Here is a 25390-nt window from a genome sequence, read left to right on the forward strand (position 1 = left end):
GTTACACATATTCATCTGAACATCATATTGGGTTCCAACTACGCAACATCGCCCGCATCCGTCCTTTTCTCTATCAGGATGCCACCAAAACTATCATCCACGCACTCATTATCTCCCGCCTTGATTATTGTAACCTCCTCCTCACTGGCCTCCCCCACTCCCGTCTCTCCCCCCTCCGCTCTATACTCAATGCGGCCGCAAGACTCATCTTCCTTTCACGCCGCTCCTCCTCTGCCTCCCCTCTCTGCCTCCCATTACACTGGCTCCCCTTCCCCTACAGAGTCCTTTTCAAACTCCTCACCACCACTTACAAGGCTCTCTCCAACTCTACTGCCCCTTATATCTCTAACCTCCTCTCCATTCACACTCCTGCCCGCTCCCTGCGCTCGGCCAACGACCACCGCCTCTCCTCCACCCTTATCACCTCTTCTCACTCCAGAATCCAAGACTTTTCCTGTGCAGCCCCCCTTCTCTGGAACGACCTCCCTCGTTCCAGCCGTCTCTCTGCTACTCTGTGCTCCTTCAAACGTGCACTCAAAACTCAGCTCTTCCTCAAAGCCTACTACCATCTACTTAACCCCCATCTCCTCCCTTTGCTCGTCCTACCTTCTCTCCTCTTGCCTCAACTGGCTCCTCTTGTGCCTGGTCTGTTTAACCTCCCTTAGGATGTAAGCTCGTATGAGCAGGGCCTCCGCCCCTCCTGTCTCCATACCTGTTCTTCCGCTCCGTCTTTACTGCATATGACTAGCCGGAGTCTCTGAAGTATTGGTACTTTTTGTTCATTGTTCTGTATGGTTTCACCTTGTATAGTCTACTGTTAGTACTGTGTGCGGCGCTGCGGATACCTTGTGGCGCCTAACAAATATATGATACTAATAAAATAATAATAATACAATTTGGTGGATGTAATGTTTCCTAACCAAGGCACCACTCCCCTCTTACAAACAGAAGTCTGCACATTCTAAACCTCCTTCCACATCACAAAGCATGGACAGAGTTAAATCAGGGAGGCCGAGTTTAAGTCAATTGGCAGCTGTGTCAAACTCCTAGGCACCAGACCAACAGGGGTAAACCCACATGGGGATGATATCTTCCCCCTCCCATTTCCAACCTCTAAGGATGTATGAGCCAATAACTTTTTGTATGAACTTGATTTAACCATGTGGGGTGGGCTTTCAATTATGGGAAAGATGCACTGTTTAAGAAGGCTCTGCATGGAGACAGTGGTTGTTGGTGATTTTTCTGAGCCTGGGTTTGGAGTTCTGTATTCAATCAGATATAAAAAGGTGACCAGAATGCAAACCTGTTACCTGGAAGAAACTGTTTCATTGGGAACAGTCCGTGGGTCTGTCCACCTGGTGTGCATTGTCAAGGTAAATGTCTCACAACCACTTGGACACTGCAACTTGGACTGAGAACTATTCACTACCATTTGAATTGACCAGAACTTATTCCAATTTGAAACTATACTGGTTGCCTTTAAAACTGACTCTGGAATGGCATTGGGTTGTTATTGAAATTTGGTGAAATTTTGGGTGTTTTTGTTTCAATACTTATTATTTTGCTATTGGTTACAGTGTGTTTGCCTACTGTAATAAAGATGATATTGCACCATCTCTCTCTCTTTGCCTGTGTGTTCTAGAACCCCTAGTTACCAAGGTTACCTAATTGGGCTCCTGCACTAACACCCAGGTATCCTCACACAGATGTGGTAACAATCTTTAAAAAGGGCTTCCTAAATGTAAAATATGGAGAAAATGTAGGAATGTGCCACTCTTTCTTCTATTTGCCTTTATGAATAAACCCATTAGTCTCAATGTGATCTGGGATACATCCTTTATGCATGTACTGAAGTTGTTAGATTTTTGTGCAGAAATGGGAAACATGTCTTCATGATGTTTTTAATTCACATTACACCCAGAATTAATGTTAGGGAAAAGGTATTACAAGCCTACATAAGAAAATTGCTATCAGTTGTGTAAACCTAATGGGCCTATTTCCCTGTAGAGTGTGAGCCTACAGAGACAGGGTTTACAATTGTGGAATTAAAGAGAAAAAATCTTCAATATATTTAAATCATTCATTGCTAGCAACCACAATATCCAAAGAACCCCAAATGTACCCAAAAGGGAATTTAACAAATAAAACCCCTACAAACAAAAAACATCCTAGGTTTACCAGATTCACAAATACCAAAGGTTACCAGTGGCTACATATGCGTGTGTTTTAAATGACTGATGATTTATTAGAGATGATTACTTTTACAGGAAACATAAAAAAAAATGGTTAAATGCAAAATGTTTTTGTTTTGTTTTTTTGGGGTTTAGTTCCATATATGCCCTACATGACAGCTGTATATGCCATGTATATGGACATATATTAACATTAGGCCAACACTTTTGGATGATGTAATGTATTCAATCCAATCGTCACTCCAGGTGAGCTTCAGTAGTGACAAATATCAATTGTAAAGTAAACAGCCAACACTTCAACACCTACTGATCTCAGGTGTGATCTCTATTGCACCAACAAATCAGTCCAACTGAGTTATATGCAGCCAATATACCTAATCAGCACAACTTGATTGTTATAGATGAATTGTTTTAAATGGAACATATTCAGACAGTGCTAAAGTTGTTAGTGTGGAAATCACAGGGATCAATATTGAGCTTTGCTCTATATAAACTCATTATCAATGACATTGTGGCCCTGTATATAAAAAAATCCAATTTTAGGTTACAGTGAAATTTGTCATCTTCTGTTTTGATGCATTTAACATTTTCTGGAATATGCAAAATCAATTGAATAGATTGAAGGGTACAGTTATTTTGTTTGACTTAAAATCTCAACCAACGTAACTTTGTTACTTGCAGAGTATTATTTTATGTAGCCTATAAAAGACTGACTGAACTTTTCTGAGAAATTCAGTTTTGCTGTTTGATTCCATTATGTGAGGAACCCTAAAACTATTACTGACATTCAAAGCAGACTAGACAAAGTAGAACTGGTTTCAAAATAAGTGCATTAATACTGACAGTAATCTCTTGTGCATTGTACATTAGGAAGCTTCACTTCACTGCGAGGATCTGGTAATTAATATTGGTCTGTTGAGTTGGAGAATTAATTATCCAAAACGCTAAATCAAGTACTTCTCTGCCCTAGCCACAATCAATAAGTACAACACTCAGTGATTCAATGATGTTATCATTGGTGCGCTTGGAAATAAATCCTCCATATTTCTGTTACCAACTACTGACTACTTATGACTTGCAGCTGCATTAGGAAAGCATTTAATGGTGATATATTGAAACATTAGCAGGAGAAATATGTTAAATATATTCCAAAACAGCAGCAGGTCCACTAAGAAAAGAAAATATTAAGGAAACTAATAAATATTGAAATATATTCAATTTATCATTTAAAACATGGAGCCGGGCAGAAGAAGAAAAGAACATTGAGTGATAAATATATTTTTCATGAAGAAACTGTAGTCTTGTAAATGGAGACAAACACACACTGTAACTATCTGTCTGAACACATGTTGTAATATGTCAATGAACTAAAGGGATCCTAACACACAACCACATCAGTGTACGTTCTTGTAAAGTAAGTGGCATTATTTGGTATAATTTACATTAGAAATGTACCCCTACCAAGAACCATGGAGCTCTCACTTTTCTAATCATGTTAGATCTAACTTTGTATAAGTCAAAAAGTAGCATAAATATCCACATCTGACTTCTTCCATAAAGGCATCAGGTAGACAGTAAACATGAATGATTATTATTATTACTCTAATCTGTTATATATAAGGTGCCACAAAAGTTCTGCAGCGCCGTAGATGACATGTACAGAACACAACACATTACATCATGCATGAAAAACAAAATACAAAAACCAAACATACAGAATAAACAAATATATGGATAATGTGTTAATGCAGATCAAATCATTTACAGGACAGTGAATGAGAGTGATGGTATTAACCAACGTGAAGTAGTCCTGAGCTCAAGAAAACAAGGCTAGGGAAGCAGGCCAAGAGGTACAGAGGGTGATGGAATAGTAGAAGGAAAAGACAACAAAAAAAAAGGGCCCTGCGTTTGAGCACTTACATCCCAAAGGAAAGGGGAAGGCACAAAAAGTATGGTATTGGTTGGGAAGAGGGGGTGAAAGCTGAGATAAGAGAGCACTGGATGGGAGGGGGGGCGATTAGTTCAGTCTTGGAAATATTGATTTTAAGAAAGTGCTGGGACATCCAAGATGGGATGGTTGAGAGTCAGCAGGAGACACAAGACATAAAGGAAGGGGAGATGTCAGGGGATGAAAGAAAGATTTGGGTGTCATTAGAATGCAGAATGGAGGCCATAGCAGCAGATAAGGTCACCAAGGGCGGAAGAGGTAGAAGAGCAGGGGGCCAAGAACGTATCCTTGGGGGACTCCAACAGGTAAGGGAAGAGGAGGGATGTGGAGTAAAGATTAGAGACTGAAAAGTAAAAAAAAGCAGTTGGTGAGGTAAGAGGAAAACCAGGAGAGGACAGTGTTACAAGGACATTTAAATTGTCAGTAAACTCCATTCCCTTTCATTATTTTTTTTAAATCTTCATTTTTATCTTTCATTGAATTTGTATTTAATCTTCTGTGTTTTTGTTTATTTGTACTTTCATCGGTGTCACTTGGCACACAATGCCGAGTGACACTGATTCCCAGAGATTCCTAGGATGTTTTTTATAAAGACCCTAACCCCCAAACATCTCACTTTTACATATAGAAGGATAACATATTGTTCATCATATTCAGCTACAGCACACTATACAGTGTCTGCAATAGGTTCTGTAAAAGAATTGTTAGCTATAAACATTGGCCAACATCTTATCTCTAGAGTATTGGCAAAGAGATAATATGTTATGGCATTCATTATATTAACCTGATTAAAGCTACAAATGCAAGGCAAAACAATTTGCATCTTAGGATATAGAGTAATTCTTTACAAATGTTCATTGGGATCAGGTTTCTGCTATGCTAGCTGCTATGCTATGATAGAAATTACTATCCAGATTCATAGACCTTGAAAAAAATACCTTATATTTTTATTTTTAATAATTGTTTCAAATTTGATCATCATAATTATTATATAAAAAAGAAAAAAATCAATGGAATCTCCTGTGGCCACTTCAGTAAATAGTCTCTACTTCAGGGCGTTTGATAATAGGTTCCTGAGAGGAATTTTTAGCCGACACATACTGCAGTGGCTCTGGTATGTTGAAGATTTATTTGCTAAGGACTGGATCTTTGGAACAGCTTAAATAACATCAATATTTGTATAGTAATTCTGAAGGTCTAATCCTTACTCTTACATATGATACAACAAGAATATATTTTTTAGATATGTTAATAAAAAGAAAAAATGCTGTTGCTTATTTACTGGTCTGTTCTGCAAAAATACTTGCAATATGTTGTCATACATCATCATTTAAGTCGTTCCAAAAAGAACACATGAAAACATCCAAGGTTTAAATGCTATGTGAAATAAAGGCATTTACTGACATGTAGGTTATCTACAAACATGTACCAAGGGTTTAGATGAACTATTAAAAAGATTTATAGCTAATTGTTATCTGGTAAACTGCTGAATAAAAATTGTAGGGAGGTTAATGCACAAGATTATAATGGATTATTAAAAACAAACAAACAAATGGTTTGCTAAAAAGTTAAATATATCAAGCTATATTCATCAATATCTAAATATTTTAAATATTTAAAAATAACTGGTATATACTATATCTTGAAGCATCTTTACAGCAATATGTTAGTATTGATTCTTCTATACCTTATGGTCGAGCAAGCAATTTACATGACTCACTGATTAATTCTGAAATGTAAGGACATTATGTACAATGTATATATTTTCATAAGATCAGGTTATGGGTACTGTCCCTTGGGGTAGACAGCTGCACTTTACACGCAATCAGCCAAATATGTCACACCAGTGCAGATGGTTTGGTTTAAATAGCCTCATAAACCTTGCCTGCTTGGCTTCTAACCAATACATGGGAGCTCCTTCTCTAAAGTGAAGGAGCTAGTGTCCCACACACATGCAAAATAACAGAACTTACAGATCACAAAATGCATCTCTCAGGAGCCATCTGATCTTCTCCTCAGGCATTAAGAGACTGAATTAACTGCCTAGCAGCCTTTTAACTGCTCCTCATCAGGTGCAACTCCTGATTACTCACAACTTGCTAGCTGATTGGAAAACCCGAAATGGGCTTTATTAATAGAGTCTGTCCTTTTAACTCCATTCATACCGTAGGGACCCTTACATCGGCTATTCCTATAGCCGGTCACACTATTTGGGAAGCTTTTTCCCACGCGCAATCTACCTGGGGTTTTTAAAACACAAATGACAGAAATTCAGGACTTATATACCTGCTGTTTACTAGTTTTCCAGTGCTTCTGTCACAGTATATATAACCTACAACTTTTTAAATCATCCACTTACAGTTGAGGTGTCACGACTTGCACTCTGCAGCTGCTGTCTGCAGTGACTTTATTGGATTCATTATGTATTCTACTTGTAGTACCACTGCCCACCAAAGGGGCCACTGTGCTACTTTGATCATTTTCCTTGATTACTGAGAGTTGTGTCATCTGCATGAGGCCTATATAAGCCTGCCTGCTTCATACGGTCTGGGCCAGATCATCAGGTCATTCCTAGGAGCATTCCCTGTGCTCAGCTTCTGTCTGCTATCCGGACTCCTGCAAATTACTTCATTGTATTCGCTACTGCTGTTACCTGCTACTGGACTCCTGCATCTTCAACCATTATACCTGGTACTTATAGTTCCACGCTGGCTGTTGAAATCTACTAATGCATTACCAAGTTGTTTGTTCCAGTCTGCATTAGCAAGTTGTCTGTTCCAGTCTGCATTAGCAAGTTGTCTGTTCCAGTCTGCATTAGCAAGTTGTCTGTTCTAATCTGCATTACCAAGTTGTCTGTTCTAGTCTGCATTACCAAGTTGTCTGTTCCAGTCTGCATTACCAAGTTGTCTGTTCCAGTCTGCATTACCAAGTTGTCTGTTCCAGTCTGCATTACCAAGTTGTCTGTTCCAGTCTGCATTACCAAGTTGTCTGTTCCAGTCTGCATTACCAAGTTGTCTGTTCCAGTCTGCATTACCAAGTTGTCTGTTCCAGTCTGCATTACCAAGTTGTCCTCTCCAGTCTGCATTACCAAGTTGTCCTCTCCAGTCTGCATTACCAAGTTGTCCTCTCCAGTCTGCATTACCAAGTTGTCCTCTCCAGTCTGCATTACCAAGTTGTGTTAAATTGTTGATCCCATTGAACTGTTGCTCTGTCTTTCCATTTTGGTATATCTGTGCCACAATCCGTGGTGGATTGTTAATTGTGTTCTTAATAAAGCTACTTTAACCACTTACGCTCTCGCCGTGGTCATACCTGGGAAATCCTAACAGTATGATCTGGCCCTAATACCGAGCCTGCTGCTGCACGGCTTTCATCCCTTTTAGAAAAGGATTTCCAGGGGAGTGACCTACTCTGTATTCAACATTAAGACCATGGCTACTATTTCCTCCGAAAATTCCCTGTTTCAATTGCTCCAAGTGGACATTCTGCAACTTCGCACTCAAATAGTGCAAGTATCTTCTTTGTTGAATCAAGTGCTCAAGCAACTTCCAGTTTCCACCCCTGATACATGCTGCAGTAAGGAGTCTAACTGTGCTGCTAACATTTCATTATCAATTTTGTCTGCCTTTCACTTTCTGCAAGCAGCACCTTCCAATAGTCCTGTAACAAATTCCAGGTTTTCAGGTACCACGCCCCCACCTGACCGAAGAGGAGCGATGGCGCAGGAGGACCTACAAACTGTCTTTACTGTGCCAGTGATTTACATTTTTTACAGGATTGCCCGCTCTGTAGACTCCGACCATCTTCAACCTCTATCTCCAGCTCTGAGTTACAAGCTTCTGTCTCCATTCCAGACACGTTATCTGCTCCCATGAGAACCCGGGTTCTACAGCCCTCTCCAGAGGGGGCGCTGCCCTTACAGTCCTCTCCAGAGGGGGCGCTGCCCTTACAGTCCTCTCCAGAGGGGGCGCTGCCCTTACAGTCCTCTCCAGAGGGGGCGCTGCCCTTACAGTCCTCTCCGGAGGGGGCGCTGCCCTTACAGTCTTCTTTGGAGGGGGCGCTGCCCTTACAGTCTTCTTCGGAGGGGGCGCTGCCCTTACAGTCTTCTTCGGAGGGGGCGCTGCCCTTACAGTCTTCTTCGGAGGGGGCGTTGCCCTTACAGTCTTCTTTGTTACAGTCCTCTCCAGAGGGGTCGCTGCCCTTCCAGTCCTCTCCAGAGGGGTCGCTGCCCTTCCAGTCCTCTCCAGAGGGGTCGCTGCCCTTCCAGTCCTCTCCAGAGGGGTCGCTGCCCTTCCAGTCCTCTCCAGAGGGGTCGCTGGCCTTCCAGTCCTCTCCAGAGGGGTCGCTGGCCTTCCAGTCCTCTCCAGAGGGGGCGCTGGCCTTCCAGTCCTCTCCAGAGGGGGCGCTGGCCTTCCAGTCTGCTCCAGAGGGGGCGCTGGCCTTCCAGTCTGCTCCAGAGGGGGCGCTGGCCTTCCAGTCTGCTCCAGAGGGGGCGCTGGCCTTCCAGACTTCTTCAGAGGGGGCTGTCCCTGCCAAGCCTGCCGCCCAGTCCAGGCCTGCTGCCAAGTCTGAGCTACCACCTACCTTCAATGGGGATATTCAGCAATTTCATGCTCTCATTAAATTTTGTATATCCTCTTTTCCCTCTGTATCTGACCTCCTTGATACTCAACGAAAGCAAGTGTTTTACATGTTGGCCAACTTTTCAGGGGAAGCTCTGGAATGGGCAGAACCCTTAATTGAAACCCAAGATCCCGTCCTGTCTGATTTACAACTTTATTACTGAGGCCGTGATCAAAGAATTTACACCAGCACTTGCCAATCCCACTCCCAGTGCTTCATTTATGCCACGTGTTCTATCTCCGGCTACTCCAACCTTGATATTATGGTTTTCTTCGCTCCATTTCCAGCAACCTTCTAAAAACCACAAAAAGAAAGTAAAGAAGAAGAAGAAGAAGAAAGATTCTCCTGGATCTCAACTCCCCTGTGGTGTGGTTTCTATACCCTTCCCGTCCTTGCATGAAGCCTTCTCAACTACATGCAAAATTCTGGATTATGACTCTGACTTTTCCAACCATTCCTAGTATTTGGGAGTCTGGAATCCACCCTTTAAGGAGGGTGTACTGTCACGACTTGCACTCTGCAGCTGCTGTCTGCAGTGACTTTATTGGATTCATTATGTATTCTACTTGTAGTACCACTGCCCACCAAAGGGGCCATTGTGCTACTTTGATCATTTTCCTTCATTACTGAGAGTTGTGTCACCTACATGAGGCCTATATAAGCCTGCCTGCTTCATACGGTCTGGGCCAGATCATCAGGTCATTCCTAGGAGTATTCCATGTGCTCAGCTTCTGTCTGCTATCCGGACTCCTGCATATTTCTTCATTGAATTCACTACTGCTGTTATCTGCTATCTGGACTCCTGCATGTTTCTCCATTGTATTCGCTACTGCTGTTACCTGCTACTGGACTCCTGCATCTTCAACCATTATACCTGGTACTTATAGTTCCACGCTGCCTGTTGAAATCTACTAGTGCATTACCAAGTTGTTTGTTCCAGTCTGCATTACCAAGTTGTCCTCTCCAGTCTGCATTACCAAGTTGTCCTCTACAGTCTGCATTACCAAGTTGTCCTCTCCAGTCTGCATTACCAAGTTGTCATCTCCAGTCTGCATTACCAAGTTCTGTTAAGTCTTCTATATTGTTGATCCCATTGAACTGTTGCTCTGTCTTTCCATTTTGGTATATCTGTGCCACAATCCGTGGTGGATTGTTAATTGTATTCTTAATAAAGCCACTTTAACCACTTACGCTCTCTCCGTGGTCATACCTGGGAAATCCTGACATGAGGTATTAAAATACATAATTTCATTAATTATAGTTCTACTCCTGATGTACACTAGTTACATGTACCTGTGTCACTTTCTATATAGGGTATACTACTAGAGCACTACGTCAACATATTAGCAATCCCCAATTCTATATTCAGACTATACAGCAAGCTAAACTATAGTTTGTTTTTTTAAATGGTCAGCAATTCACAGGAAGGATATGTAGAAAAAGTTATATTGCAGAAAGGGATGTAATGGGAAGCAACTTTGAGAGCAAAATAAAATATAGATTAAATAAGTATGTCAATTATTCTTAGTTCTTGCAGCTTTTTTTAAAATATTTGCTGTAAATCAATGTTATTTCAGTATACTGTACCTGAGTAATAGTGAATTCTTAAAGGATAACTGTACAGTTATCCTATAAGCTGTACAGATGGAAGTCATTATGTGTTGTGAGGGTCAATTACATGGTTAGAGTTCAATTGAACAAAGTTGAATTTAACTTAGAATTTATTTTCTCTTATGAAGGTGAAATAATAAGATATTTGAAAATGGAAACGCACATGAAAGTTATGCTTCTTCTGATAGTCAAGAAACTAAATTTATGTATTATCTAATTTTATGATGTACTAATAAGCATGTTGTCTTTTTTTTCCATTACATGTAAAGTATGAGTAAGAAAATCTTGGCAAGATATAATTGGCTAGAGCACCTATATAAGCATTGGATCACTTTTGTTCAATGATGAATGCATCTATACTTTGTTTCTTATAAAGTAATATCTGATCATTCAACATTTTGAGTGGCTGTGCTTTCATTTTCCATGACAATTACTTTTTGTCATAAGTGTGATGAATAACAGCTGATACAGGGAAAAATTAGTACATTTGACCAAGCCCAGGAGTACCACTAAGTAAGAGAATTTTCTCTATTGGTTTTGCCTTAGTGAGATGCAAATGGCAGTTAGCGATAGCTACACATTCGTTCAGCTGTATGCCCTACCACCACATTATCTTATTCTCACAGACATAAATCATCTACATTTTGAGGACACTGGTGGTTAAGGAGCATCCAACTACTCCACTATCCTGCACTACAATGATCAGCTGCTCATTCCAAATCTCTCAATACCTACCGCAACTAATACACATTCATTCACATCACTCCACCATGCACCTACTCAATTTACCTTCTCCTTTCCTTTACTTACTTTCACCACACTTCTCTCCAGACTAGTCTTCCCATTCACTGACCACAACCTTCTTTCCTTTAACTTCACCTTACCTCGTGTTTCATCCCTGCTGCTAAATCCACTCTCATACAATGTCCTAAATACTCTCGATCCATTTCTCATCATCCGTCCTACCCTGATCTGGTTGCCTCTTTCTATAATAACAGACATCCTTCTGCCCTAGGCAATGCAGCTCCAACCAGCACACCGCCTAGGTGATCCAAGCCTCAAGTATTGCACACTGAACAAACTCACTATCTGCAATAATGCTCCTGCACTGCCAAACATCACTGTGACAAATCTTGCTCCAATATCAAATTACTCCTCTATGAATTCATCCTTTCATCTTATAACATTGCTTTTTTATTTGCTATACAAAACAATATCACTTTTCTTTTATCCACCCAGTCTTTTAACCTGATACCTCATTGCCACCTTCAACTCACCTATGTGCCAACCTGCACTAATTCTTTTTTTCTCTCTCACAGTTCATGACCTTCCCAACTACTTTAAAGTTAAAATCTAAAAGAAATATTCTCATGTCGTTCCAATTCTGCAGTGTTTATGCACTCACCAGGATCTGGATCTCCATAGAGTTTACAGAGTCATAAACTTATCAGCTGATGGTTACGATAGATGAAGAGCAAAGATCTTAAAGTAATTCTTGTAAAACATGTATAGTGTGTACACATGAATCGGCATGCTGATCGTGACTCTTTTTTGTATCAGTCGTTAGTAAAATTGTTAACAATAACACATCGGGAGAAAATTTCTGTAATGTGTACCCAGCCTAATACTCAGAGTTAGCACTCGAATATCAAAAGTGATAGTAAAATTTAACATAATTACATGTTTATTGTTTGTTTTTTTAAATGTTCACAATCAGCTAATCATTTACTGGAAACTTATAAAGATATTTTATTATAATTAACTTTTATTTATAAGATGCTACAGGGCTTCCGCAGCACTGTATATAGGGGTTAGAACATACAACAAAATGATACAAGTACAAACAGATAACAGTGAGCACAGATAAGCAGAATAAAAAATGAATGTATGCAATTAAGGCTGGGGCTGAGTACATACTACAGAAAATTTCCCCCGATGCGATATAGTTAACAATTTTACCCACGACTGAAAAAAAAAGTCCTGATCAGCATGTCAATTCAGGTGAACACATTAAACGCATATTACAAGATTTACCTTCAGATCTGTGCTCTTCATCAGTCACAACCATCGGGCGAAAAGACTCTGCATACTCCATAGAGATCTATGGACACTGCTGGTCCTGAGTGCATACACACTGCAGAATTGGGCCAACATCATTCCATCTTTGAATGAGATTTTAGTTTGATTAAAAATTCAAATCAAATGATACAATGTGCTTTGGAAGGAGAATTGTTCACAGTTGGAGTGTACAAACTAATTTTATGTCGGGCCGAATGGTCGTTTATTGTGTGATTGGTCCGATAATTGGCTGAAAACCCTGCAGTGTGTACCCAGCCTAATAAAACAAATCGCATGGACCCTATTTACATTCTAATTTTTTTTAATGATATTTTATGTCAGTCTAGTTTCTTATGATATTTCTATCTATTTCTACTTTCTTCCCCAACAATTGGTACATTTGACCTGCAAACAATACCATTTTTAATTAAATTTTTAATTAGGGGCAGCACGGTGGCTCAGTGATTAGCACTTCTGCCTCACAGCACTGGGGTCATAAGTTCGATTCCCGACCATGGCCTTATTTGTGTGGAGTTTGTATGTTCTCCCTATGTTCTTCCTGTGTTTGCGTGGGTTTCCTCTGGGTGCTCCGGTTTCCTCCCACACTCCAAAAACATACAGGTAGGTTAATTGACTGCTATCAAAATTGACCCTAGTCTCCCTCTCCGTCTGTCTGTGTCTGTGTGTGAGTGTGTGTCTAAATTAGGGAATTTAGACTGTAAGCTCCAATGGGGCAGGGACTGATGTGAATGAATTTTCTGTACAGCGCTGCGGAATTAGTGGCGCTATATAAATAAATGATGATGATAAATGATGATGATGAGTGAGTTAATAGGTATGAAAAGCTCATTAGTCAAATCTTTTTATTGACCTTGGATATAGTTAAACACACTTAAAAGATATCTCCTAACCCACCTTTCTCAATGCAAACAAGCCCAATTTATCTAATCTTTCTTTATAGTATAAACTATACATTGCCTTAATTAATAAAGTTACCCAGTTCTGAACCCTTTAATGTATATGTAACATAACTGTTACCAAAGTCAATGTGCAAAACCTTACATTTATCTACATTAAACTCCATCTGCTGCTTAAGTATCCATTTTGTTTAAAACCATCTACAAGTACACACTATGCTCAAATCAGTTATCTACCTAGATACATACTGTCCCCCTAGTCCTAATAATCTCATTTTTAGTACTAAACTGTAATGTTGATCAGCAAAAAAATGGTTTTGATCATAGTCACTGCAATACTAAAATCCAGCTGGCTGGTCCCACTTCCGGGACCAGTCTGCTAATCAACGATGTGAAGGGTGTGGGAATATCTGGCAGCAGGGATTAAACCGGTATACTGGTGGGCTAGTCCGACCCTGAATAGGACTGGAGGTAGTTCTTTTAAGAAATCACAAAGTAATTCAAATGTATGCATTACTAGTTTAACATTTTGACCAGTACACGCTAAATACGTTCTATTACAAAAAAAGGAAAATACCTTATTGTAATCTTTGGCCAATTAATTGATTTTCATTGTGTCCCTACAACACCATGTAATTGTCTTTACATATAGGGCCTGAGTCATCAAGGAGTGTAAGGCAAAAAAAGGAGTACGTTTTATCCTGGACAAAACATGTTACAGTCCTAGGGATGCAAATTAGTTTATTATTTTGCACACAAGTTAACTACTGTCTGTTTTTTCATCTAGCACACAAATACTTGATAGCTTTATTATTACACTGAAAATTAAAGTTGATCTAGGACATGCCCTACCCCATCTATAAATTTCTCTACACATTTTAAATTGACCTTCCCCTCCAATACAACATAGTTTTACCCAGGTGCAAAGCTACGCCTTTTTTATGCTTTGTTCTCTTTAATGACTTGGGCCCATAGAGTATAATTAAGAGCCGAGTGCAGAGCAAACCATGCAGCACTGCATACAGCTCTATTTCCATACTGCATTTTAAAGTTGAAGACCACTTCAAAACTATAGATAAGGTTGTACATATTACATTTTCTCTCTTGTAGCACAAAGATGTTCATTTAATGTGTATGTATTCAGCCATATTAAGATTTTTGCATGTCATTAATTTGCATTGCCTTATGGCTGGGAAATCAGAATGGGGGAAGGCAAGGATGGACAAGCGTAGGCTAAGTACACATATTTGTGACTTAATTAGTCATGGCTGCATTGAAAGATATGCTGTTTTTGTGGCTGCTGGCATATTGACCTCTGCAGCTGATAGTACTTACATAATTAGCATTGCGGCTTTATTATAGCAAGTCACAGCCATCTATTTGCATTACTTAATTGACATTTCCATTAATACTACTCCAGGAAAGAAATTTGCCATTTGATTTTTAAAGATGAAAAGAATAGATGTGAAGGTGTTTGTATGTAATAAATATAAAATTGTATGTAGAAACTTTCACAATTATTAATAACTGTCAAGACACAATTATCTGATGTATATGACACTTTATTATATTATTATATTGTGTACAAATAGGGTAATATGGCTTTAGTATTAACTACTAACACGGTCAAGCCACATCTCTGTGCTACTATGTGAGACGCAGATACACTTGTACGTCTGATGTACCTCTGGCGCCAATACAACTGTTTTTGAGCTGGACACATCTTGAGGTGAAGACTCAACATATGAACAGAAATAAATTTTTCTTTGTGCATCTTTTGTTATGTACTTTCAGTGTTCAAAAGCGTCCATCTCTAAATAAGCCCCAAAATAGTTTATGCAAATTTTCAACCCTGTAGTTGCATTTGTTCCAAACTCTAAAACAGCCCCATAATGTGTATCAGTAAATATGATTCTCCTGTGTTCTTAACTAATATGTTGTTTATTTCATTTTTAATGCTTAGTCTCTTTAAATTTATTAATTAGCTGAACCTCCATAGTAGTGCTTAGAGGGAGGTCAGTGTGAGAGACCTTAGCCATGCTCTGGTGATACAGTAACTCCCCCTCCCTTACATCAAAAGGAATCCCTTCACCAATCACAAGTATGTGCTCACCTTCCTATAATTCATGCTAGTGTAGCAAGCTTAGGAATAAGAGAGCTTGCTCATTATTTGTGAAGAACTTCCTAGGATTCAGTAAAGGGTGAGGTTCTGAGTGAGTGGTGAATGCTGTCTGCTCAGTGAACAGTCAGTGCTAAATCAGATCATGACAGACAGCTTTGATGTATACCCACCTATGCAAACACATGGACACAGATTAATTCAGTGGTGGAACTACCATAGGTGCTGCAGGTGCAGTGCACCGGGCCAGTGGAGATAATGGGGCCCACTGCATGGCATATGCAAAGGGGTCGGGGGCCCCAGATCCCTCCTCCCCCCTCCCTGCAACGGGGCCCACAGCTCGCTAGTTTCACCTCTGGAATAATTGATTTTTGAATAATTGATGGAATATCACACGCACCCAGCCCTTCCTTTCTCTGTCTCAATTCCATTTCTTCTTCTCCAACGTCACTGTACTTGCTATGATTGAAGCTATTGGAATATTGGTTTAGCTTGTCTTGTTCTGTACTGTTGTACCCTATATGGTCCACTGTTCAAACCGTACTTTGTATTTTTTATGGCGCTGTAGAAACCTTGTGGTGCCATAAATAATGAATGATAATAATAATTGTTTAGAACAAAAGTACACTGAATTATAGGCCCTCACACCCCCTGTTCTTTTGCCAGTGTCCCCACCTCATCTACACTGTACATGTGTTATATATTATTGTGTTATATATTATTTGTTCCTTATCCCCACTATACAGTACTGCAGGCTTTTGTGTTGCCTTGTAAAGAGAAAATAATAACAATAATAATAATAATAATAATAATAATAATAATAATAATCATAAAGTCAATCTGATATTTAACAAATAATGATTTCATAGTATAAAAAAACAAAACATGCTTGTTACTCACTTTAGCTTTTTATATTAGCTAATAGGAAATATTACTTACAACAGAGGGTTTCCGAAAACGGTCAGCTCTTGCTCTAAAGTAGGCTTCATCAAACGACGAGTGGCTACCCTTTAGTTTTTCGGAGAGGTTTCGATATAGGCGCTTGGCTGCATTTGGTGAAGAAGGAGCACTTATTTTTTTGGGCTGAGTAAGCTGTAGATTTTGCATCTGTTGGGTCATCTTTGCCTGGAAAAATAAAATGTTATTTGTTTTTTTATCTTGAAGCTTTTAATGTAACTTAACAATCTTGTTTCAGCTTTAATGAAATTAAGGTCATATAGTCACAGACGTGTTTACTAAGCAAAGCTCAGAGATGCAAAGATCCTTCCAAATCTGACAGCAGTGGTTTGAGTTACCCCTATTCAGTTCTGATCTACCTTTTACGTTTCATATACTCCAATTTGCCAGATCAAGTCCTTTCCTCATGTCATATGTGGTAAGAAGAGTATTGACAGCGCTACATAAACAAAAGCCAGAAGGATTTTCGTGGTGTTGCCTAGTGAGTGTACTAACTGAGATTACTCTCAATATTCAGAATATAATACTGCCTTATCATCTACTTTGAGACAGAAAGAGAGTGGTACTATTGTAAGGAGGGCTGTTACTTTGCTCATGCTGTGTGGAGAGGAAACTCATCGGCATCCTCCTAAAGTTATGTGTATATATATATATGGGTTTTCCAGTGAATGATAGATATTATCTGGGCTTCATGTCAAACTGAAAAATACTATATTTTTCCCTCCAAATTGAGGTCTCATGTAATTAATACCTAATCTGTATCTATCTTGCTTTTTATGTTGAAACTAGTATCCTAAAAGGTATTCCTAAGTATTATATAATTCTAAAGGTACCACATTGTTACTAAAGATTTGGCTAATTCCATTGTCAACTATTTTGTCTGTAGGACAGCAAAGTGTTACTTTCTATCTGAAGATGTGAATCTGTGTAATGTTTAGGTGGGGCTAAGGTCTCTCTTGTATACTACAATGGTAGCCAAGGCGTTGAAGTTATGTTTACAAGTCTTGGTGGAATTAACTTTTATTTCCCAAATTAATGCAAGTATCAGCCTCAGAAAAGACTATGTCAAACATAGTTCATGATTTAGTAAAAATAACTTTTCCAATTAAATAAAAACTTTGCTATAACTTCGCCCATAAAGTTACATCAATTTCCTTTACCCCACTTATAACTCTTCTCCACTTATACCCAGACCAACTGCCCAAACACTATTGATACATCTGGGGATACATTCTGGTGGCTACTAGGGAAGCGATAGCATAACTGTGGAAACAACCATCTCCCCCTACCATGCATGTAATTGTTGCCAAAACTAATTTTAGCTTCACATGGAGACATTGGACACCCCATATTCCATGGCACCATCTGTCCTTATTGTTAAATGGTTGCCCTGGTACAAGTTCACAACTGATGAAGAAGGGGCTGGGATCTTACATGCTCCAGGGAAAATCAACTCTCTGAACCCTGCCCTGGCTATCTTACCCTTACCACCTCCTTGATGGCTCCACACCCGGGTCAAGTCCGGCGCCCTTGGTATGTTTGCACAGCTCTGTATTTGAGAAATTATGTTTACAGCTTGGTGCTTACTGTTCTGTCTGATCCCCACTATGTATAGCCCCCCACTTTCTTCTTCCCCCTTTTTTTCCTGTATCCCCCTTCCTCATACCTTAAAACCGTTAATAAAAACTATTAATGTTAAAAAAAAGCATACAATAACATATATAATCAATGAGGTCTTAACAACGAACAACTGTCTACTTTATTAATTCCTACACAAAAAAACTAAATTTTGTAACCCATATACAGTATGCTGTACATTACATAATTCTGGGTTCCCCAAAAATCCATAACATTTTAAAAAAAAAAGAACATCTTGAATACAATATGAGTTTATATACACTATAAATTTGATTGCAATACTTAAAAGCCCTTTAGGAGATTATTCATAAAAGTTTAAATCCATTGGTAATAAAAAAGATAGTTACATTAAAAACAGTATATATATGTGACTAGGAAAACAGAGAACAGACAAGTACCAACTATGAATATTCTTTACTTATGTAATGAAAAAATATTCCCCTTTTTGTAGGGTGACCCCAACAATGGTTTAATAGAGGGAAGACTGAACCTCTACACTGATAATAAATATCGCTTGCTCTAGCTGGACTGGACTGACTAGCATTATTTCAGATACACCCACAGCATACGGTTCTCAGAAATATGCAAAAACAGTCATAATTCTCTCTCTGTATGTTGGTTAGTAGCAGTAAGCTTTAACACTCTAGTTATACACTCTACTAATAGGGATAAAGCCATATTTTTGAACTGGGACACAGTTGTTATTACTATTGTTCCCCACTTACTTCTTCATTGAGTTAACCTGGACTTAATGAAATAATTCATGCATAACAATCATTTTACATTAATTCAATAACAGAGCCCAGGCTAGTTAATGTGAACAGTGGGAAGTACCAGGACAGCAAATGCCACAACAAATAAATGGTTCAGGTTTTAGGTTTAATGTTCTGGCCATTAAAACTACTAGCAAACTAAACATATTTCTAATTCAGTTCCACCACAAGATAGATGAGGACTTCAATGTAGAATTCTTCTGGATATATATTTTATATTCAGAAGAATTCTTGCGGGACAATCATTAGCATTGCTGCCTCACAGTGCTGATGTCAGGAGTTCAATTTAATGACAATGGCTCTATCAGTGTGTAGTTTGCATGTTGTCCCTGTGTTTGAGTAGGTTTCCTTTGAGTACTCCAGTTTCCTCCCACACTGCAAATACATACAGGGTCAGTTAATTGTAGAGATGCTCGGGCTCGGTTCTCCGAGAAACGAGCCCACTCGAACTTTGCCGATCCGAGTATCGAGCCATGTCAGTCTTTAGTGCTGAATCAGAAATTCAGATAATAGGGCTGTCAGTGTTTTAAAGAATCTGCAGATACATTGTACTGTGTTATTATAGCTCACACATAAACAATAGAGGTCCCAGTGTTGTTGCCAGTCTACAGCCTACGTGCCATTGCTCCATTGCTAATTGTCATTGCTGAAATATAATTAATAGGGCTGTCAGTGTTCTTCAACATATGCAGTCGCATTGTACTGTGTTATTGTAGCTCACACAGAAACAGGAGAGGTTCCAGTGTTATTGCCAGTCTACAGTCTACGTGCCATTGCTCCATTGCTAATTGTCATTGCTGAAATAGAAATAATAGGTTTGGCAGTATTTTTAAAAGTCTGCAGTCACATTCTACTGTGCCATAGCTCACCCAGAAATAGGAGAGATGTCAGTGTTTAGTGCTAAAACAGAAATTCACAAAATAGGGCTGGCAGTGTTTTTAAAAGTCTCCAGTCTTCAGTAACATTGTTCTTGTCACTCTCCAGTCTCAGTGCTGTTTGTCACACAGAAACAGGGATAGCAGTGTTCTTGTCACTCTTCAGTCACATTGTTCTTGTCACTCTCTAGTCTCAGTCATGGTGATATAATTTCCTCTATGTCATGTGCTAAAGCCTATGTTCAAGTGCATAGTGGTTTAAAGTCAGAGAAACAAAAATATAAAAAAAAACTTGTACCTTTTAAAGAAAAAAAACACATCTTTAATAAAGGTGAAAGTTTACTGTAGAGAAACATAAAATTGCCAACATGCCATTCCACCCAAAATATTAACAAGAATACCAACATCAGCTAGCTCCCTTCTCTCAGCTAGATCACAGCACCTGCAATCTACACTGTCATCATCCTCACCCTCATCAGTGTGTACATCATCCTCACACAATACTAATTCATCCCCACTGGAATCCACCATTACAGATGTAATTGCCGGTAATGGTCTTCCCTGTGGAATTTGTAGTTCATTTTACGACAGAGCTGTCGCGATTATTGGGCAATTCTTTTGCACCAGACCAAATGTCAAAATGTTGTGCTGACTCATCTGCATCACCATTGGGTGTCTTGGGAAAGCTAAATTTTTTCTACTAGCAGTTGCCAAAGAAACTGAGGGAGGATGAGTCGTCGTGTCATGTACCACTTGAGCTGTCAGCCTTGAGATCTGGAAAGAAGGAGAAGACATAGCTCTTAAGCCTAGGATCAAGCACAATTGCCAAAATGTATTGATCCAATTTCAAGATGTTGCTAACTCTTGGATCCTGGTGAAGCGAATAAAGTACTTGATCTACTAGTCCACCATAGTTAGCGGAATTGCTTAGTTTCGTCTCCTTCTTCAATTTCTCTAGCTGCTTTTCCAAAAGTCTAATTTGGAGAATCACTTGACTCAAGCTAACTGTGTCGGAACTCACTTCACAGGTGGGAGTGGGTTCAGCACTGTGCACAACACGGAAAGTATTCTCCACTGCGCTGGACTAAAGTAAATTCCCCCTAAAATTCTATTCTTCTTGCAGCAGCTGCAATCTCCTACATGTTGTTGCAGAATTCTGAAAATGACCTGAATTATTTCTGGACACAGACAGCATCTCCTGTATGTCACTGTCATTTTCTAAAAAGCTTGGTACCACCAAGTTGATTGTGTGAGCAAAACAAGAAATGTGATGGAATTGTCCCCGCTGTAATGCTCTTACAATATTGGTGACGTTATCACAAATGACATCCTCAGGAGAGTCCAAGCAGGATAAGCCATGTTGCCATGACATCCCTTTGTCTTTCAAACAGGTTGTCAACGGTATGCCTCTTAGTGTAGCCACTTTGTATTTGAAACAGTATGAGGGGGATATTTGTGTAGCTGACGATGGCGCTAATGAGGATGTTGATGAGGATTATGTTGTTTGTGTAAGTCATGCACCAGTGGAAGCAGTTCTTGCCAGTGATAAGAAGAAGGTGTCACGGCTATGAATACTTAGATGGTGATAGTAGATGGTGGTGGAGACAGAATGCGATGGAATTTGAAGTTCTTAACTTGAGAGCATCACAGGGAGCAATAACACAAACGATGATGGTAGTGTTGCAACTTAGTATATTAATAGATGGTACAACAGCAGTAGTAATAAAAGGTATGCACAACTCAGCAAAGCTGAGCACACGGCAGTTCATAGAATACAGTAATAATCACAGAAGTTACTTCAGTTGGTAACCGATGGCAACAGCATGAGAAAAAAAGCAATATAACAGTTCAACGCTGAGATGGTAATTAGAACACTTGGATCCTACACGAAACACACAGCAAATGAAGGTGAACCACTGATACAGCTAAAAGTCCAATGAGAGTAGTATGCAGACTTGGCTGATCCAAACAGATAATATGATTCACTTTAGCAGGTGGTTATAGGTATCACAACAGTTCATATTAGCGGAACAGAAAATGTTATATGCTGTCCAAGAACTTGGATATAACTGGTAACATGCAATAAGGTGTTGCCTAGAAGTAGCAGCGTGATAAACGAAATCCAAACTGAGCGTGGAACTACAGGTCACAGATGATCCGGTTAACAGGTAAGCGTGAGTTCATCACCAATAGACAACAGCTGATAATTCACACAACTTGAGTTGAGGAAATGGCTCCCGGCTTGGCAATATATTCATATTAACAGTCCAGCAATAATAATCAGCAGAGTAATAATAGCCGTGCCAGACATAGAACCACAGATGAGAAGAAAACTTGATTGTAGTTCAATATAGAATACCGCAACATAGACAGCCAAGTAGAGTAGTACTTGAGCCAATCAATATGAGCGCAGGTATAGCAGACAACTCACGAATAGTTCTGTGTGCAGATGAACAACGACAAGTAACTTCAGCTTGTAGATGAACCACGAACTGGCATACAGCGGAGCCGATGGAGAGCAATGATGACAGTCAACTTTGGCAACCGATAGTATCCAGGAGATAAACAGAAAGTCAGATATGCAGCCAGAACCCACAGCAGTGTGAGTAACACGAAGATCAGGCAATGAGTCCCTGATCACGGGAGATTGAAATAGTCCTCTGAGACCAATAGGCTTCGGAAGGAGGTCCCAATCAACATAACAAGGAACACCTATGGAAAGGTAGTGATTCTGAAGCAAGAGCAAGCACCAACATAGTTCTTAAAGGGCAAGTCACAACGCCAGCACCTAGCTATGGGACCGGCGTGTGACAGAAGGTCATTGTCATACCTGGGCATAAGACCAAAAAATCCACCTCTTATGTGTGCAATTATTTACACCAAATCCTGACAACAGTTGTTAGCCATTTGTACTGTTTGTAAAGCCACATCGACAACACCTTCCTCATCAATATCCTCTCTAGTGATCGGAGTTAGTCCTGCATCCAAGTTGCTAAGGCGAGATGACTTCTTCCCTATCCAGAATTACTCTGAAGACTTCTTGTATGTTAGTCCTACTGCTGCTGCTGCTGCTGGGGGTGGATCTTCAATCCAGAACTAGACCAAGATTAAGACTACTAGTAGTTTACAACAATTGACTGTCAAACAATCCTTTGCAAGAGGAAGCAAGTATGAAAGCTCTCACCCAGTTGCAAAGTGGATCACAGACGCCATGGCGACTATGCTACTGTTAGATCTGTGCCCAATATCTACAATTAATGCAGCTGGTTATAGACAGTTAATTGAGGTCCTGTGTTCCCGCTACCAGATTCAATCATGACACCATTTACTAGAAAAGCAATTCCTCACCTCTACCAGAAGGTTCCATGAAATGTAATTATTGGGCTACAAAATGCCATTCAACCCACTGTACACTTAGCCACAGATACGTGGACAAGCGGAACTTGGCAAACTAAAGATTATATGACTGTGACAGCCCACTGGGTTGGTGAATTGCCTTCAGCAGCAGAACAGCAGCAACATATACCCAACAATGCCAGATTATTCCGAGGCTACTCTGGGTATCAGCGGCTTCACTAAGGGTCATACCGATGACAACCTGTTTGAAAAACGAAGGGATGTCATTGCAACATGGCTTATCCCGTTTGGACTCTCCTGAGGATATGTCATTTATAAGAATGCTACCAATTTTGTGAGAGCATTTCAGTTGGGGGAAATCCATCACATTCCCTGTTTTGTTCACACAATCTACTTGGTGGTGCAGAGCTTTTTGAAAAATGACAGGAACGTACAGGAGATGCTGTCTGTGGCCCGAATAATTTTGGGATGTTTTCGCCATTCTGCAACAGCACGTAGCAAATTGCAGCAGCTGCAAGTATAATTTATTTTTCCCTACCAACTGATGCAAGAGGTGGTAACAAGGTGGAATTCCACAATTTATGTCCTTGTAAAGATGGAAGACAAGCGAAAAGCCATCCACGCTTACTCCACATGCCCTAATGTTGGGAAAGGAGGGGGAATGTATTTTAATCCAGTGCAATGGGTATACTTTCCGTGTTCTGCAAGGTGCTGAAACGATTCAAAGTAGTCACCTGTGAACTGAGTTCAGACACTGGTAGCTTGAGCAAAGTGATTCCCTTAATTAGACTCTTGGTAAAGCACCTTAAAAAATTGAAGGAGGAGATGAAACAAAAAAATTACGCTAAGTATGTCGGACTTGTAGACGAAGTACTTTAATCGCTACGCCAGAAACTAAGAGTTATAAACTTCTGGAAATCGTATAACTATATTTTGGCAACTATGCTTGATCCTAGGTTTAAGAGCTATGTCTTCTCTTTATTTCCAACTGTCCCAGATCCCAAGAGATGCAATGAGCTCCTGGTGAGCAAGTTGACAGCTCAAGTGGTACCTGACACAATAGCGTCCCCTTCTTCAGCTTCTCAGGCTACTGCTGCTAGGAAAAAACTAGCTTTTCTAAGAGACCCAAGGATGATGCATATGATTCAGCAGAACATTTTGACATTTGGTCTGGTCTAAAAGAATTGCCCAAAAATCATGACAGCTCTGTCGTAAAATGAACTACAAATTCCACGAAGAAGGCCTTTACTGGCATTTAGATCAAAGTGCAGAGATTTTCTGTAATGGTGGATTCCAGACGGGACTAATTAGTTTTGAGTGATGATGATGTACACACTGATGAGGGTGAGGATGATGACAGTGTAAATTGCAGGTGCTGGGATCTAGCTGAGAGATGGAAGCTAGCTGATGCTGGAATGCTTATTAATACTTGGGTAAAATTACATACTGGCAATTTTATGTTTTTCTACAGTAAAGTTCCAACTTTATTAAAGATGTGTTTTTTTCTTTTTCGATGCAGTGTATTCCAACATGACGAATTCCATGCTGCCCACATTTTCCGTGTCACAGTCTGTCTGAAGCAGATGTAATGCCACTCCAGTTGTTATATCCATTCCTGTGTCTATATAAGTGTTTTTGTTAAAGCTGATGTGGCAGATGTCTGCAAACCCTACTTAAAATAGAAGGTAATAAGAAAAGCCACTAATAATATATATAAAGGCTGTGTATTACTGAGCTGAATAATATACATGTACAGAGCTGTAGTGGAATATCAGGTTAAAACAATGGACAGCATCAAGCTTTCATGGTTCCTATTTGAAAATTTACATTTTGGGGTTTAGTGGTCCTTAAAGTAGAACACTTGAGCAGAAAGCCATTATTCTCAATTTATGTGCACAGTGAAGAGCAGTTGCACCGTATATTAATAATAATACTAATAATAATAATAATCTATTTTATTATGTTTTTCATGTTGCACTAAAAGCCAGATATGACAAATTCTTCACATGAAAGTACAAATGAAATGCAAATTGTACTCTCAATGACATGCAGAAAATGAAATGATAACTTGTAAACATTGTGAATAGATATGTTATATTTTTCCTTTCACCTTTATATTAAACTTTTACTTTTTAGGTATGCTTTTGGGATATGTGCATTTATTTCACTCACTTTTAACTCAGCAAATTCCATGTATAAGCACCTTTGATATAGACAGGACTAGAGCTCTGTAGCCGTACATTAGAATGCTCACAGGACTAGACCAATCTACAACCAATCAGTACTTTAGAATGTTACCGACCAAGCTTTCAGATAAACCTT

At 39.5% G+C, this 25390-nt stretch overlaps 1 protein-coding gene across 1 annotated transcript in view; it reads right to left on the reverse strand.

The window, feature by feature from the left end:
- Positions 1-25390, reverse strand: part of ANKFN1 (ankyrin repeat and fibronectin type III domain containing 1) — a 396769-nt gene that overhangs the window by 352037 nt on the left and 19342 nt on the right. The window contains exon 2 of the mRNA XM_075216743.1: positions 16408-16593. Within this exon, the coding sequence (XP_075072844.1) occupies positions 16408-16587 (180 nt within the window). The 5' untranslated portion in view covers positions 16588-16593. The remainder of the gene's footprint in view (positions 1-16407; positions 16594-25390) is intronic.

This window comes from Mixophyes fleayi, chromosome 6 (genome assembly GCF_038048845.1).
Source record: "Mixophyes fleayi isolate aMixFle1 chromosome 6, aMixFle1.hap1, whole genome shotgun sequence".
In the NCBI taxonomy this organism is placed as follows: domain Eukaryota; kingdom Metazoa; phylum Chordata; class Amphibia; order Anura; family Limnodynastidae; genus Mixophyes; species Mixophyes fleayi.